Here is a 16,145-nt window from a genome sequence, read left to right as displayed (position 1 = left end):
ATCCACCATTTTTGACTTTTGGCATTTTAATATTGTAATGTACTGTTAAGAAGTCCTATCATCTATGTGTGAATTCTTGCCATTCAAAAGTTTGGAGAAAATACTTTTTAAACCTCTATAAAATGCATTTTACAATGCAATTCACTGTAATGCCCAATACAAAAATGTCAATTTCCCATCATTCTATAAAATTGATATATCTCATTTTGGAAAAGAGCTCTTCACTTGTGCTTAATTATTTAACATTGACAGAAATGCAAACTCATGTTGTATACAATCCTCAATATGACTTGGCAATCACCTACCCTTGCTTGGATGGAGTGGAACTCATCTTTTAGCGTCTGATTTCCAGTGGGGGTTGATTGTATGTAGACATCAAGGGCATGCCGAAAATCAGCTTCAAAGTACTTGTCGATCTAGAGGAGCGAGCACAGCACACTAAATAGCCATTTCATGGCAGCAGCTTGTGACAGTATGAAGTAAAATGAATGCACACATCACTGCCTCAAGTTTTGGTGCTGGACCTCAAAACAGAGCAAGCCTACTGGAAAAATAGGTCTGTAACGCCCCTAGTATGCTTTCCATAATCTTTTATAGCAAAGTAAGCTACAACCAGTCCATCAATGAAAGTTACTGCGATATATTAACGGTAATGCATGTTACCAGCTAGGTCCCAAACATCTTTGTCTAATTATTTAAAGGTTTTTGGTAGAGTATTGAAGGTGCTTAAACAGACTTCATCTTCTTCAGTGTCTTGCAACGGCGCAGAAAAGCATAAAATGCCACTGGTACTAATCACAAGTTTATGGTTTAAAGGTAGAATATGACATTTTAAAAAATGTATTTCTAGAATTGATGCTGCACATTCAAAAATGTAATCTTTTTCATGTGTAATTACCACCACCATCAATTCAAAGTATTCATCATGACTTAGAAATGGAAAACACTTCTCGTAGATGAATATGTGGATGTTCTTCATGTCCGCCATTTTCATTTACCAGTCAGGGACATCTTTGGCAGGAAATACATAGGCTACTGTACTTTGGTCATACCAGTAAACAATAGTTTATTACTTAGTAAATACTACAATGACATGCATTACCTTTACAGTCATGAAAGCAGAAGCTACAGCGAATGGAAACATTAGCCTCACCTCTCGCCCGACCACCAGAAAGATGCAGGCCATGGCCAGCTCCACCAGCATCAGCAGGAAGAGCACGATATAAAACTGTCATGAAACCACACGGGACACCAAAACACAAGTACAATCAAATTAATTACAACCAAGTGTGTTACGTTCTGTCCCTGCTTCTCTCTCGGTGCATATTTGGAGTCAGAAGCATACACTCTACTACTTGTGTTTGGACCAAAACATTACAAAAGTGTACATGAATGCAACAACAAAAAACATACAGTAGACTACACACAGTATATACACATTCATATGTCTGTGAATATCTTTAACAATGTTTAAGTAGATCAGCAACATCTCTTTTTACAGTCTGGATTAACTCAACAGATGTTATGTTTTTTACACAGCACAGTCCAAAGCACAGTTTATAAACTACATGACAGAATACTAGGACTTATAGAGGTGTAAAATCATTTAAAATTCTAAGATGAAACCCACTGTGATCAAACTCCACGCGAAGGGGAGTGCACCTTATGTGGTTGGAAATTCTATGATGAGATAGGTCAATGATGGTGTGAATTTTGACAAGTTACACAAAAACAACAACCTGTGCAGGCATAGCAACCAGGCCAAGTGTTACTTTCAATTGCATCACCCTAACACAAATGGAAGCCCCCTTTACCATGATAACATGTAACATCACAGCAGAGGTTCCAGCCCTGAAAAACTAAGGTGCTGTTTCCACAACAGGCGGATATTTTCAAATGTGAATATTTTTTCTTCTGTTTAGGTGGATGAACAACATGTGGATACAAATAAAAACTCCATTGTAACAGGTGCGTCTTAGCCTCCTAAATAGGATATTTTTAAAGCCGAATTCACTAAATGGCAGAGGTCTACCTACACAAGATGGAGGCTGCACTTTCTGCTTCCCAGTGCTGTCACAAATTGCCATGACAACTCTAGACTTGTGTTCTACTGTACCTCGCTGGGAGGATATTTTTAACCCATTCATTCATTTAACCCATGCAGGTTCTTGAGATTTGAGCTGTAAAAATGTTGGTAAGTTAGAGCTGAATGAACACATTCTAAGGCAAAACGAGGGTCCTAGCTTTTAAATGTAATTAATTTCATGTTTGTATGTGCTTCGGCGGCGCTGTGTTGTTGTTGAGTAACTGTCGGCGATTGGGTGAGAGCTGTCCAATCATTTCAAACCATAACTGAGTGCAAACTTCTCGCTTCCTGCAATCGTGTCAGATCACACAAGCTCCAGACCATGAATACGAAATGAAATGGTAGTATTATGGGATGGTTAGGACCAGGCTATGTTTTAGCCCCCTAAAGGAATATTTTTTTAATCAGATTTTTGAAAGGAGATTTCTAAAACTCCATTTACGTATAAAGCTGAGGCCAAAACCGATGCGTTTTCAGAAACATCCATATAGGCCTATGTGTAAACAGCGTCTCACTTTCTCAATCTAGTTTGTCTGGGTGAAAAAGTTTTCCGTTTTAGTTATTTTGGCTTGGTGCACCAAGACATACTAGACTCGTCAATGTAGTTAGCTGTAGCTGACGCTGTGTCTCAAAGACTGCACAAGTGCACTTCGGGCACTATGTTTCAGTGCATAGGCCGCCTATGGCGTATGCACCTGAAGTGCCCAAGTGCACCATTTGAGACACAGAGTCATAGACCAAGCAGCCATTACAAGACCATTGAGTGAGCACAGATTCATGGGTAGGCAGTAGGGGAAATACACTGTGCAGGGCTGTAAGCACAGTGATATGTTGTATGGAATTGGACTTGTTGTGAACCTTGAAGATGTTTCTATCAGTAGTTCCACTTAGGTTATCACAATCCCTTTAGGTCCCCATGTGTCATTATAATGATTGGCCCCTACTCGCTGGCCGGACTGCGATGGGCTGTACCTGGCAACATATGGACTACATGCATTGCCCATGGGGATTTGACTGCCAGGGTCATTTTCCAACCCTGCCCCATGTACCCCCCATATATACTATATACCCCCCCCCCCATGTAGGCTGCTGTATATGCTTAATTTGTACTTACAAACCCCAACTCCGATGAAGTTGGGACGTTTGGTAAACAGTGAATAAAATCAAAATGCTATCATTTTCAAAACATTCAATCTATTCATTAGATGGAGAATAGTGAAAAGAAAACATATTAAGTGTTAAAACCGAGAAAAAATATTGTTTTGGGGGACATATGTACTCATTTCTAATTTGATAAATCCAACACGTCTCAAAAGAGTTGGGACGGGGATCAGTGAAATTTAGTAAACATCCAAATAAGATAAAACAACAAAGAAGAACATTTCAAAATTAATTGTACTGACGGACAATATACGTGTCCAGGTATAAGATCATCACAGAGAGGCTGAGTCACTCAGAATTAAAGATGCAAAGGGAATAATTACCATAGTTATTACATACATTTATGAATTCCCTTTGATTTACCACGATTGAGTGTATATAAGACATATTTTTGTTAATAAAATCATTGTATAGGTTCATGACATCATGAAATATATATTGGCTGTAGTCTCACTCTAATTCCTGGAGTGCTAGAGCTATTGAAAATTGACCATATTAAGAATGCTTAATGCGTGCAAATGATACAGGGGTGTAACATTCTCCTAAGCACCTGAGCGCACTTGAAATAGACCCAGAAGACATGGGAAACAGTCCTTTGCTTACAGAAGTCAGCAGATGTTATAGAAGTCCATTCTTTTTGACAATAATAGAGCATGGCACATCCTGTGCTACAGTGAAAATGGACCATCCAACTTGTGTTAGTGCTAGCTTCAAAAGTCAGCCTCCATGATGGCATGCGGGTGCAGTAGTGCATTGGTTAAGATGTTCTCACTCCTCTGTACAGTTAAATACAGTGCTGAATGGTATAAATGGGTTTTAAACAGCATGAAAAGCCACTCATGCATTATATTTTGAAGGGAGATTTTCGATTACTGCCACATAGTAAGGTCAAATTGCATTCTCTACTATGTTTTAACAGTTTGGCTCCATCATAAGGACCAGCAGGTGATAAAATGGTGGGTTTTTGGTCAAGACCTGTCACACTGTAAGCACTACAGAAAGGAAAACATTGCAAAACATGACAAGGAATACACCCACCATTTAAGCTGGTGAAATCATGTCCAAGATAGGAATTAACACTGTTTTTTTTATATAAAATCATCTCATCGGTTAATGTATTTAACTGTTAAATGTTGTCTTTTGTTTTGTTTTTAGTCTTCCTCGACATTTGCTGCCATTTATTGTCCCCGTCCCAACTCTTTTGAGACGTGTTGGATTTATCAAATTAGAAATGAGTACATATGTCCCCCAAAACAATATTTTTTCTCGGTTTTAACACTTAATATGTTGTCTTTTCACTATTCTCCATCTAATGAATAGGTTGAATGTTTTGAAAATGATAGCATTTTGATTTTATTCACTGTTTACCAAACGTCCCAACTTCATCGGAGTTGGGGTTTGTAAATGAGTGTGTAAACACAATGCCAAATAGGTGCTGCTGCTTTGTTTGTGCATTTACTGGATTATACTCACGGAGATGAGCATGCAGTGGTTCTCCCTCAGAGAGCCCAGTATACCGAGGTAGCAGACACAGCAGACGATGGCTCCAGTCACGATCAGGCAGTTGGAGGCGTAATGGGGTTTGAAGGTGTTGATGATGGAGCCATACTGGGACTTAAACATCCCGAATATGCCAAACGCCTGGATGAAAGCCCCGCTAGTCTGGGCGTAAACCAACCAAACACACACACGTCAATGTGGTTATTATGAGGTAAACAGATGCTGAAATCTGTAGCACCTTCCACTATCACTCAGCCATCTAGTTTCTCTTGAACTGAGTCTTCCTACTTAGGGGCGGACTGTGTAAGAAGCTGATTTTCTGTCAAAATTACTCATTTTTGGTAAATAATGAACCAGAAAAAAATGGGACAGCTACTCTAGTAACTGTGGCTGTAATTTTAACATCAACCCACAAAGAAACAATGTAGGCTACACAACATTTAATGTCTCTACTGCTCAAAAAAATAAACAGAGCGCCAACCCAATTTAATAGGCCTACAACTCAAATAGCAATAACAATATCAATAGCAATAGCAATTGTATTTTCCAACGGCAATAATTTCAGCTGCAATATTTCATTAGTCGATAGGCTATGTATCTATCTACGTATACGTATCTTGTGTTCTCTTCATTTATAGCATTCCCTTTATTTTCCTTTTTCAGCCAAATATCCAATTTTATCTAATCAAGTATTGTTATAAACAACCTGGTGCATCAGAAGTGACCTACCCAGCAGAGTAAGTGCAGGAACACCATCCACCGCTTCAAGAAGGTCACACAGGAGCGGTTCATCTTCCTCAAAGATGCTGCTTATCTCTGAGATTAAAGAAACAGGAACACTTCTCAAATTCCTACCAATAGCAGTGTCATCCAGCTCATTATTGTCAGTCATTATGAAAATAATATAGTGAATCTCTGTTGTATATCTACCTTTTTTCTCAGAATATTATTAAGTCAGTGCCATTGACATTAAGATAAAATGACATTAAGAGACCCAACTTGCTCCATTGCATACAGGGCCGGATTAAAGCACAGGCTAGATAAAGCTGAAGCCTAGGGGCCCCCACCTTCCAGCGGGCCCCTGATTGGTAAAAAGTTAAAAATTGCCAAACTGAATTGCTGAAGATGCAATATTGAAAAAAAAACATCTGTCATGTTGCGTAGAGTTGGTAGGCATGCTATCCTTAATTCATAGCAGGATATTATGACACTGTCTATGTACTTACATTTGTCGGGAAATTTGCTTTCCCAGGGGACCCCACAGCAACCTATAGCCTAGGGGCCCCAGGCCATGTTAATCCAGCCCTGATTGCATGGTTTGTTGACAGTGTGAGTGTCCTCTCTCTTGTGATGGAGGACCTCGTGTTTAGAATACAGTAGAGTTTGATATGGAAACACAGAGAGTGGTGCCACTGTGTCAAACACTGATAGATTCAAGTACTTCAGGCTAACTGAAAACAAAACATAATCCTTCATCAAATGGAATAACGTGATACTAAATCATATTATATACACTAAATGTGCATAAAGAGGTGAACATACATTTACACAGCCTGTTTGATGTTTGTTCTAAACTATATTACTATATTAAGGACAAAACACACAATAAAAAATCCCACAAAGCTGGAAAATACTGTCTATTTGTACACCAGTGCTTCAATTACCAATGCAGAACACTTACTGCCTTTATATTGACTTACTTTGGAGAATGCTCCTTCTTGAGTTTGTTAGATTCCAGAGTTGACCAGATCATCTACTAAGTGTCTCACCTAACTCCAGACACATGACAAGACACCAGGCATGCTCCACCCCCTTTCCACCTGCAACATGGCACCACTTGGAAGCCTGCTGCCTCTGGAAGTGTGGATAGAAAACAAGAAAAGAAGCTGCCCATTCTCATTCATGAGCCAACCTCCATTCTGTAAGGTGGGAAAACAAATGGACTAGACTGTTTACTGTTTACAAAGACTAAAAGCACACAAAGACTGGACAATCACCCCAATAGGTCATACGCACTGCTGCCTTGGGGTGTCATTGGGGGATGCCCTCTTGCACGGGTGAGACATACATGCAATTTCGTTGTGTGCAGCGTGCACTTGTGTGCTGTGGCGTGCTGTGTCACAATGACATTGGGAGTTGGGGTTTCCCAGTTTGGCTTTCACTTTTTCCCTTTTCCCAATATCTTGACTCCCGTCCTTGACCTGTACTTGTGGCCTTGCGCTTCACGTGACGCCCCGCCCCCACCTCCGTGGAGAAAACAACAAATTTGTTGTCCACTGCTGTCAACCTAGCCACAACAACTTTTGGAGGACTTCTCCCCTTTCAACCTCCCAATTGCAAATGAGAAAATTAACTTTCAATTGTGCTTTTGCGAGATATTGAATTAAACTTCTGTCATCAACGACGTCTTGTTACATCATCACGAGGCCACAAGCACTTGGGGAGGTCGGGAGTTAGGGTTTTGGAAATAGCCCTATAGAGCTCGAAAGTGACGTCACTTCCCCCAATCTCATGGGACCTCAACAGCGTTTTTAGCCGAAAATCGTAGCATGTAATCCAATGGCGCTATTAAAATGATATTTCGATCTCCTTCGCGTTGTGCCATGAGCTCCATATATGTTGTTTCTGATGTGTTTGCTTAATTTTTCGTACGAACCCCCAAACTTTTTAGAAAGCTGTGTTTATTCACATTTTTCATGCCGACGGCCTCGGAACAAAATATTGATACTTCTGCATGAATAATCTTTATCTAGCCTCTTAAACAGCATATTTGTAGCCCAGCGCATATCATGACTGAGATCAGAAGATATTTACTCGCTACCATGTTGTTAGATGGTCAGCTTAGGTCCCGTGAAACGCGGAACTAAGGGACGGGACTTTCAAGCTCTATGGGTGCAAGTCAAACTTTCTCCTCCCATTCTGTAGCCTCTGACCTTGTGACACAGGACGAAATTAAAGGGGCCATTAAAGGTGCACCGTGTAGCATTTTTTTGCAGTTTATTTCCAGAATTCATGCTGTCCATTCACAGATGTTACCTTTTCCGCGAATACTTACCACCACCATAACATTTTAAGAATTCATTATGACTAGGAATATTGCACGTTTCATAAATGAAAAGGTGGATCTTTTCCATGTCCGGCATTTTGAATTTCCAGAAATGGCCATTTTTGCTGAAAAACTTTCTGTACTTTGGTCACACTATTAAATGTTTATTACTTAACTTGGTAAATATTAATGAAATTTCCAAGCATAGTTGCAATCCCTACTCTGACCACCATCCTACACAGTGCACCTTTAATGGTCAGTTTTTATTGAATATCTTGCAAAAACACAACTCAAAGGCTTTAGGAAATGACAGAGGGAAGAAGATTGACTTGCACACCAAGAGTGCAAATGTTATCTTACTTACTTATCATGATGCTATGCTACTTCCAGTTAACTCTGACCTTGTGACGTGAGGCTCTACTACGCCATCGATGACATCTCCATACAATGTGTTTTATTCAACATCAACCAGAGGTGTCAAAACTACAAGTAAAAGTCAATTCAGGGTGTAAGTAAAACACTGACACATGATATTACATAGCTGTTAACACAATTTACTCCATTATACCTAATGAGGTAGAAAGACTGTAACTAAAAAAACAAACCTAACAAGAACCCACCACAAACATCATCCAACCAGTGCAGAATCAGCTGATTGTAACACATGTACACAGGTCTACTGGTTACTCAGATACGTTACCTGTGTCAGAAGGAAGTGTTTCTTTTTTACTTTTACTTTACTTTCAACATCTTGCAACAACACGATTCAAAGGTTATTCCCTCACTTGTAATCAGGGTATTGAACAGGGAAAAGACCCAACAAAGCCGCTCTAATTTGTTTGACAGCAAGGAAACCTTATTGTTTCTCTATCGGAGGAGGGGGTGAAGGAAACAATGTCACAAACAACATTGATCTGTATTGTCAAATCACCTCTGAAGCACTCGTACGTCATTAACATTTGCATACAGTTGGGTCTTGAGGAACACACACCCTTGACACCAGTATGGCGTATACTGTGCATATTGTTAAGAATTGGAGTACTTCACAAGAACAGGACACACACAGACAGACACACAGACACACAGACACAGACACAGACACAGACACAGACACAGACACACACACACACACACACACACACACACACACACACACACACACACACACACACAGACACACACAGAGACAAACGGATTTGGGTTCATTAGTAGAAAAAAGGCTGATGATGGAATTAATAAATGTTGGTGTTTTTTTTTAGTGAGCGTCTTCATTTCACTCTGCTGACCTTCATGGCTGTAAAAAGTAATAAATGCCACGTCAGTGCAAAAAAGAAATCAATACAATGGCTCCCCCAGTGGACCAACACGTCTGCAAGTCCGAGTCCAGTGCATTAATACAGCATTTATAGGGGGCAACACTGACAAGGGGAAAAGGGGTAAAGAAAAAAACAACAACTTGGTAGACGTCCAAAGATCGATCTGGGTTTCTAGTCACAGTTCAATACTCTTCACAAGTGAGGGGGCAGAGCAGAGGGACGGCTTTGTCGGACAAAGTGTGTATGTCTCTGATCACTATCATTTCAGTCCTTCATGGAAAAAAATAACATCCAGGCGATCACTCTGACGTCCAGGAGAAAGGCAGGCTAGGAGGGTGAGGTACTGTGTAAAAATGCCTTTTCTAGACAGCTCTATACGGAGGGGAAGGTGGGATGGGGAGGTTGGCTCAGCCTGGGTGAAGCATTGACTTCTGACGCTCATAGTTGTCCTCTCTCTTTCTCCTTTTCTCTCTCTCACTGTCATTCACTCACTCACTCATTCACGCCTTTGATTCATGTCTGTGCCCGCGCCTATTTTTTGTTCTTTCACGCGCTCTCTCACCAAATAGATTAGTGTGTCTCAATGGGGGAACTACAGCCCCCGAGGGGGCATTGGGGAGCCTTCAGTGGGCATTGAGAAGGAGACAGCTAAGAGAGGGCAGTGCTTAGTTGCAATTGGGGGCATTTGGGTTTTAATTTTTAATACTAAGGGGGGCATTGCTAGGGTTACGGTGAGGTCAAGGGGGTGTTGGGTGGCTTATGATGAGTTCAACAGGGCGTTAAAAAAAGTTAAGAATCACTTCAACAGATTCATGTCTGTGGTCGATGCGGTGTGGTCTCAAGAATCTCATTTACACTCACAATCTACATTTACCACACTCACATTTATGTTTTCTTTACTGCAAATTTATGATGGTTTTTAGGTGGCAGAAGTGTAATTTTCAAGTGTCAGATCGTCAGAGACATGATTTAGTTCTACTTCAAAACTTGTGGTAGTATGGGCTGTAGTTCGGGGGTAGTATGGTATTGGTAGCAAAAATATAATAGGAATAATAATAATGTATTACACAAATATAACAGGATTCATATTAATTTCACACTAGCATGTATTTTAATCAAAACATTTAAAATATCAGTATACTTAAACAAATATATTTTGCCAGTTTCTTCACTTGATGGTCATGTTTCAATGCAATGAGGATGAATAGATTAAGCACCACGCACTGCCTCGCTTCTCTTGCATCTCGCCTCACTCCTCCATCACCGCTCACCTTTTTGTTTATGAAAACATCCTCACTGTGCTGAGGTTGAGCCTTGAGGCAAAAGGACAGAGGAAATGACTGTAGGAGGATGGATATTACGATCCAGCTTACACTGTATGTGAAACTTGTGTTAGGCATTAGTGACATACCTCTGAAAACCTCAACAGTTTTGCTGATTGTTAGCTGAGGACTCGTCACTGAACCAAACTGCGCCGGAACTGGGAACGAACTACAAAACTGCCACTTCAGCATCACACTTTCCTGTGATAGTCGGCATATAGGCCAAGCGTCAGTCTTTTGCAGTTGTCAACAAAAGGTTGCTTCCTCATTTCAAGGTGGCATCACCAAGTGTTACTAACATTATTTAACTTCTCACACAGCCTCCTATTTTTTGCTCACCTGTAGAATAAGAAATTCATGCGTGTTTGAGCTCTTAAATTTTACACTTGTGATGTGTAAGCTGACCCAACAAAGTATCTATTGGAGGCACAAGACACAAATGCATCTGAGTCAAACCCACCTCACTCCCTGTATAATTATCCATTGTCCTGTCTGACTTGAACAGGGGTGGATTAATGAACGGGCCTACCGGGCCTAGGCTCAGGGGGCCAGAGGCCCCAGGGGGCCAGGCCAACTTGGCCCCGCGAACACAGACCCAAACCAGCATTCAAAACCACCTTTGCAATAATAATCTTTCCAGGTTGCTTCATGTGCCAGCCAATACAGTGTACAATGTCCTGGTATAGTCCCTAGACCAAGCCAGGTGGCCCAAGGGGGCCAAAGAGGGCCATGGCCCCAAGGGGCCAGGGCAACTTGGCCCCATGGCCTCGACCCACAGAGGGCCAGAGGCCCCAAGGGGCCAGGCCAACTTGGCCCCATGGCCACGACCCAAACCGGCCTTCAAAACCACCTTTGCAATAATAATCTTTCCAAGGTGCTTCATGTGCCAGCCAATATAGTGTACAATGAACTGGTTTAGTCCCACAGGCCAAGTCAGGTCCAAGGATGGGGGGGCCCAAGAGGGCCAAAGGGCAAAGGCCCCAAGGTGCCAGGCCAACTTGGCCTCATGGACACGACCCAAACCAGCCTTCGAAACCACCTATGCAATAATCAATAATTCATAATTTCCAATTATTTGAGTTTATGAGTTGCTTGTGTGAGTTGTGTGTAGGCCTACCTACTGTTTGGTGTATTCGGCATTCAAAATGACGCTTTTGAGCTTTCAGTCATGACTGATGGATAGTAATCTCAACATAGCATCACATGTGTGGCCACGTTACATTAATTTTGTCATCTCAACATCTCAAATCTGAGGAATTGGGTCAGATGGGATTTTCAATGTTTTGCCCTAAAAATGATTAGAATGCAGGAAATTGCATCTAAAAAATACCACATTTTCTGGGGGAGGGTCCCCACACCCCCCTACAGAAATTCTCCACCCACCAACAGCACCCCTTGCCAAATATGTGTCGCAGTGCCTCTGCACACACTATGTACGTATATACAGCAGTTCTGCTCAAAACTAAAGCATGAGGGAACTGGAGTGTATCGTACTGTCCAATTACCTGCTTGCTGTGAGCACTGTGTGTAGTTCTTTTAGCAGGGTGAATGCATGTTTTTTTTAGGGGGTATGGGGGGCCAAGACAGTGTCTAGCCCAGGGGGCCATAATTTCTTTATCCGCCCCTGAACCTGAAGGATAGAAACCCAAACAGTTGAGGCCAGTCCCTCTTCCCAAACAATAAATAATAAACATATCAGACTGTGAAAAATTAACTGTCAGGACAACGTTGCTACAAATGTTTAAAACCTAAAAATGACATTTGACTGATTGCTACCTCTAATGAATGTCTATATTTTGACATTTGTACGTTGATTAGAACGTTTTCTGTGAATGTTTGGAAATAAAACATGGCAATGGAGGAAAAAAGGTGCACCATGTTTCTTTGTTGCCTTATGGTGAGTTCTTATGGTGAGTACTGGTGGTTCTCAACAACTTCTCAGTAAATGTTGCAACTTTTTCCCAGACAAAACAAATAGTACTGTCAGTGGGAGGATGTCACACCTTCAGTGCTCCACACCCGAAATACCATATCAGATAGTCTTATCACACTACACCAAAATACCACACGATAAAAAACACAAAGTCTTCCCTTCATGCTGGGTTAGATCATCCACAAATCTCTGTGCGCTCCAATATCAATCTGGGAACATTTAAGGACAATTAGGAAATTGCACACATCTTTACAAGTCCTTAAAAAAGTTTCAAACAATCACTAAACAAGGCTGAGACGACAAACGAATATGTAAAGTCATGTTATTAGGATAGTGGTGCATATCTGTGTGGTATACAAAACAAACTAAGAGACCAAGCAATATGTTTACAGAAGAAGAACATTTAACACACATGCATACATTCTGTTGAATAGGCCTTTTAACCTCCAAACCGCTTTGATGCAAATTGAAATTTGAGCGCTGACTCATTCAAAATTCAAAACTCACATTCAAAAAGGCCAATAAAAACTCAGTTGCATTAAACACATCTGATAGCCTGCCAGTCCTGTCTTGCATGCAATCAGCAGACTCTCCATTCTTGGCTGAACAGCACTCTCCAGTGGTAATAGTAGTGAAGTCAGATCACAAACCTAATGTGGGTCATCATGTGACAGGCCTTACCACTGGTCACTGGTCACTGGTCACTCCCTCCACCCTTGGATGAAAAGGTTTGCCAGATTGGTCAATTTCATGCTCAATTTGGCTGGTTACATGGGACTAACGCCTCTTTTCCACTGCTAGTTTTCAGGTAGGCCTACAGCGCGACACAGCGTGACCCGGCCGACAATTTTTGCTTTTCAAATAGGCACGCACGACACAGCTCAATCGTAGAGCAAAAAGTGACCAGATGAGGTTTGCTGAAATTCGGGACGTTTTTTTTTTTTGGGGGGGGGGGTTGAAAATGAATGACCATTATAGCGATGCAATCTTTCAATGTAGGCCTATAGCTTCGCATAGCCTAAAAACAAGCCCTGTCAACATGAATGATTGAAAGGGCGTCAGGAAATTAATTGATCATTACAGTAGGAGCCTACATGTTAAACTTCTTTTCTACAGCAGCGTTGTGCTCTAATTTTCTCTGACGCCTACCTGCATCGATGCTTTGCCTTCTGCGCTGCAAGGTTGCTGTAAACTTGTACACTAAATGAATTAGTTTGGTGGAATAAATTAGCTTACTGTCAGCGCAAAAGTTAGCTTGTCAGTGCACTCGCGCGCCTGACATTAGAACGTCAAAAATAAACAATATATTGCAAGGATGGAAGCTGCAGAACGGTGTAAAACCAGCCACAGACTGACAAAAGAGCAGCGCATGCAGCCTCCAATGAGCTCGGGGTCGCCTTCTTTTAGAGCAATTGCAGTGGACTCAATAGCCTATCTCCACGCATAGTTTTTAAGGTTTATAAGACAAAATATTGGTATTCTTCTGCAGTACAATTTCCGGGACATTTGAAATTTATTCCGGATTCAAGGCAAAAGTAAAAATTTTCGGGACTTCTGGTCACCCTAGGCCTACCAGAAAACTGACAGTGGAAAACAGGCATTACTGTAGTTCCTTCAGGTGTTAATTCGAGCGTTTATGAGTCACATCTGGGAACCCTGCAGACAAGAGGACCTTGGCAACTGTGCAGTGCCCGGCATGGTCACGTTTGTTCTGGGCAGAAAGACAAACCTAACATACCTCATGACTCTTGTCTTCATCGTGGTAGGTGTCCACAAACACACCCTGGCCGGTAAACAGGTTCATGTTCCCAAAGATTGGACCTGCAGCGAGAAAGGACATGTAAGGTCACTATGTGAAACTAAATGATGGTGCTGCTGCTGCTGCTGCTGCTGATGATGATGATGATAATTATTATCTGTGCATTTAAGTTGATTCTTTTTAGCAGACTGGCAAGCAAATGACCGACAACATCATATGGCAGATGTCATTGTGACATAATGATGTATCATTTGCAGGGCTGGTCTTTGGTATTGATGCTATAAACAAAACTCATAATTTCTCAAAGCAAACCTATTCCAAATATATGGAATAGGCTAACAGCTAGGATACAGGGGTGGGGTAGGGTGGCTGTGGGTTAGTGATTTTGAAAGATTTGTCACAATATACCCGTCCCGACACTTAAGGCGAGAAAAAAACTCCCCTCTACTAATCTCGTCGCCATTCCCTTTGTAATTATGGCGACTTACCCGGGGTGTTAGTGTAACCATCACACTCCCCTGGCGGCGCGCTGTAGACATGTAGACATGTCTGCGCCAGGGCTGTATTACCGACCATACCAGTAGGGCCAGCATTCAGGGGCCCATGGACTCCAGGGCCCAGGGAGTTGGGGGGGNGGGGGGGGGGGGGGGGGGGGGGGGGGGGGGGGGGGGGGGGGGGGGGGGGGGGGGGGGGGGGGGGGGGGGGGGGGGGGGGGGGGGGGGGGGTGTCATAACGATGCCGATGCTGATCAACTGTATATTTAGGTCTATTGGTCTATTTACATTCTCGTATTGGGTGAAAATTGCATTTTTATCGGCCATGTTTTGAAAAATGTTTGGGGGAGCAACCCCCAACAACAGTCTTTGCTAAACCTTAGAATCTTTTTTAAATCTAAAGACAGGTAGGGGATGGAGAGGTGGTGGTGGTGGTGGATGGTGGTTGGGCAATGGCGGTGGTGGTGGTGGTTGGGGGAAGCAGAGCGCAGCTAAGGAGGTGTTAAGCCCACCATAGATCATGTGTTTTGGATGGGGCGAGTTTTCGGTTTTGTCACCAGCGTTTCCGTCTGCTTGACAGATGTCCCGTGGGAGGGGATTACTTACATTGAGGGCCGGTGGACAACCGGGGGGAGTACGGAGTGACTTCTGACAGGACAGCTGAAATTCGAAACACCTCATAGGGTGAAGACTTCTGGGCACACTGTCTGCGGCGCAAGTACCCCCCAAACCCACCCCGACAACCTCCCCTTCTTCATTTACAGGAGAAGGAATTTGTTTAGGCGGTGAGAACGTACAATTATCTTCGCACTGTTCTTAACATTGTCTGCACCTGCTTACTGTATAATATATCTGTTATGCTGAGCATAAAGGCCAGTGTCATCGCTGTCAATCCCACATGCATTTGCAGTCATCCATTACACCTATTTTCTTCCATGATGTTCCGTGACAAAAGGTGATTTTATGGCATTACAGACTTGATTGATGGCAGCCTTCTGGAGCCGTTTAAAACACGTTTTTAAAGCACGAAACACTGAAAGAACAACCAGTTTCAGACTCCTTTACTGGCAGTTTGACAAAATGTATGTATATATATAAGAAAGAGTTTTTGGAAATAGGCCTATATAAGAAAGAGTTATTGTTGAGCACCCACCTACTGAAAGTTAAATACACATTAATTATAGGAAATGTAGTTTAAAAAGAATTGTATTATGGACCACATTTCAAAATTGAATCAGTTAAAACTGAACTCTACAATAGGCCAGCAGTTGAGAAAGAGTCCTGTGTTGTTCATGTATCTCTTGCAGTTTGATGAGTCTGACGGCACTGCGTGCGGAAAAGCAGAGATGCCACGCCACGTCTTAAGGACCTTATTTCACACACCTCAAGACATCTATCTGTTCTCCACCTGTAAATAATTACATAATGAGGAGCCTCTAATGCTTTCCTTGGCACATTAAACCTCCTCAAATCCATAGCCTCTTACAGTGGCAATAACTGTCCTGTTTATCTTATGAGACTGTCAGGA

At 42.0% G+C, this 16,145-nt stretch overlaps 1 protein-coding gene across 3 annotated transcripts in view; it reads right to left on the bottom strand.

The window, feature by feature from the left end:
- LOC134445986 (leukocyte surface antigen CD53-like) overlaps positions 1-16,145 on the bottom strand; it is a 37,763-nt gene that overhangs the window by 1,917 nt on the left and 19,701 nt on the right. Inside the window, exons 2-7 of one of the 3 annotated variants that reach the window (XM_063195180.1) lie at positions 14,103-14,185; positions 6,448-6,601; positions 5,477-5,563; positions 4,721-4,909; positions 1,154-1,228; positions 306-416 (exon numbers count right to left, since the gene is read on the bottom strand). In XM_063195180.1, the coding sequence (XP_063051250.1) occupies positions 306-416; positions 1,154-1,228; positions 4,721-4,909; positions 5,477-5,539 (438 nt within the window). In that variant the 5' untranslated portion in view covers positions 5,540-5,563; positions 6,448-6,601; positions 14,103-14,185. Of the gene's footprint in view, positions 1-305; positions 417-1,153; positions 1,229-4,720; positions 4,910-5,476; positions 5,564-5,973; positions 6,052-6,447; positions 6,602-14,102; positions 14,186-16,145 lie in introns of those variants that run through there. The other 2 variants (XM_063195182.1, XM_063195181.1) reach the window with 2 other exon arrangements.

This window comes from Engraulis encrasicolus, chromosome 3 (assembly GCF_034702125.1).
Source record: "Engraulis encrasicolus isolate BLACKSEA-1 chromosome 3, IST_EnEncr_1.0, whole genome shotgun sequence".
Taxonomy (NCBI): Eukaryota; Metazoa; Chordata; class Actinopteri; order Clupeiformes; family Engraulidae; genus Engraulis; species Engraulis encrasicolus.
The sequence above is the reverse complement of the archived record's forward strand: the minus strand, read 5'-3'. Positions and strand labels throughout refer to the sequence as shown.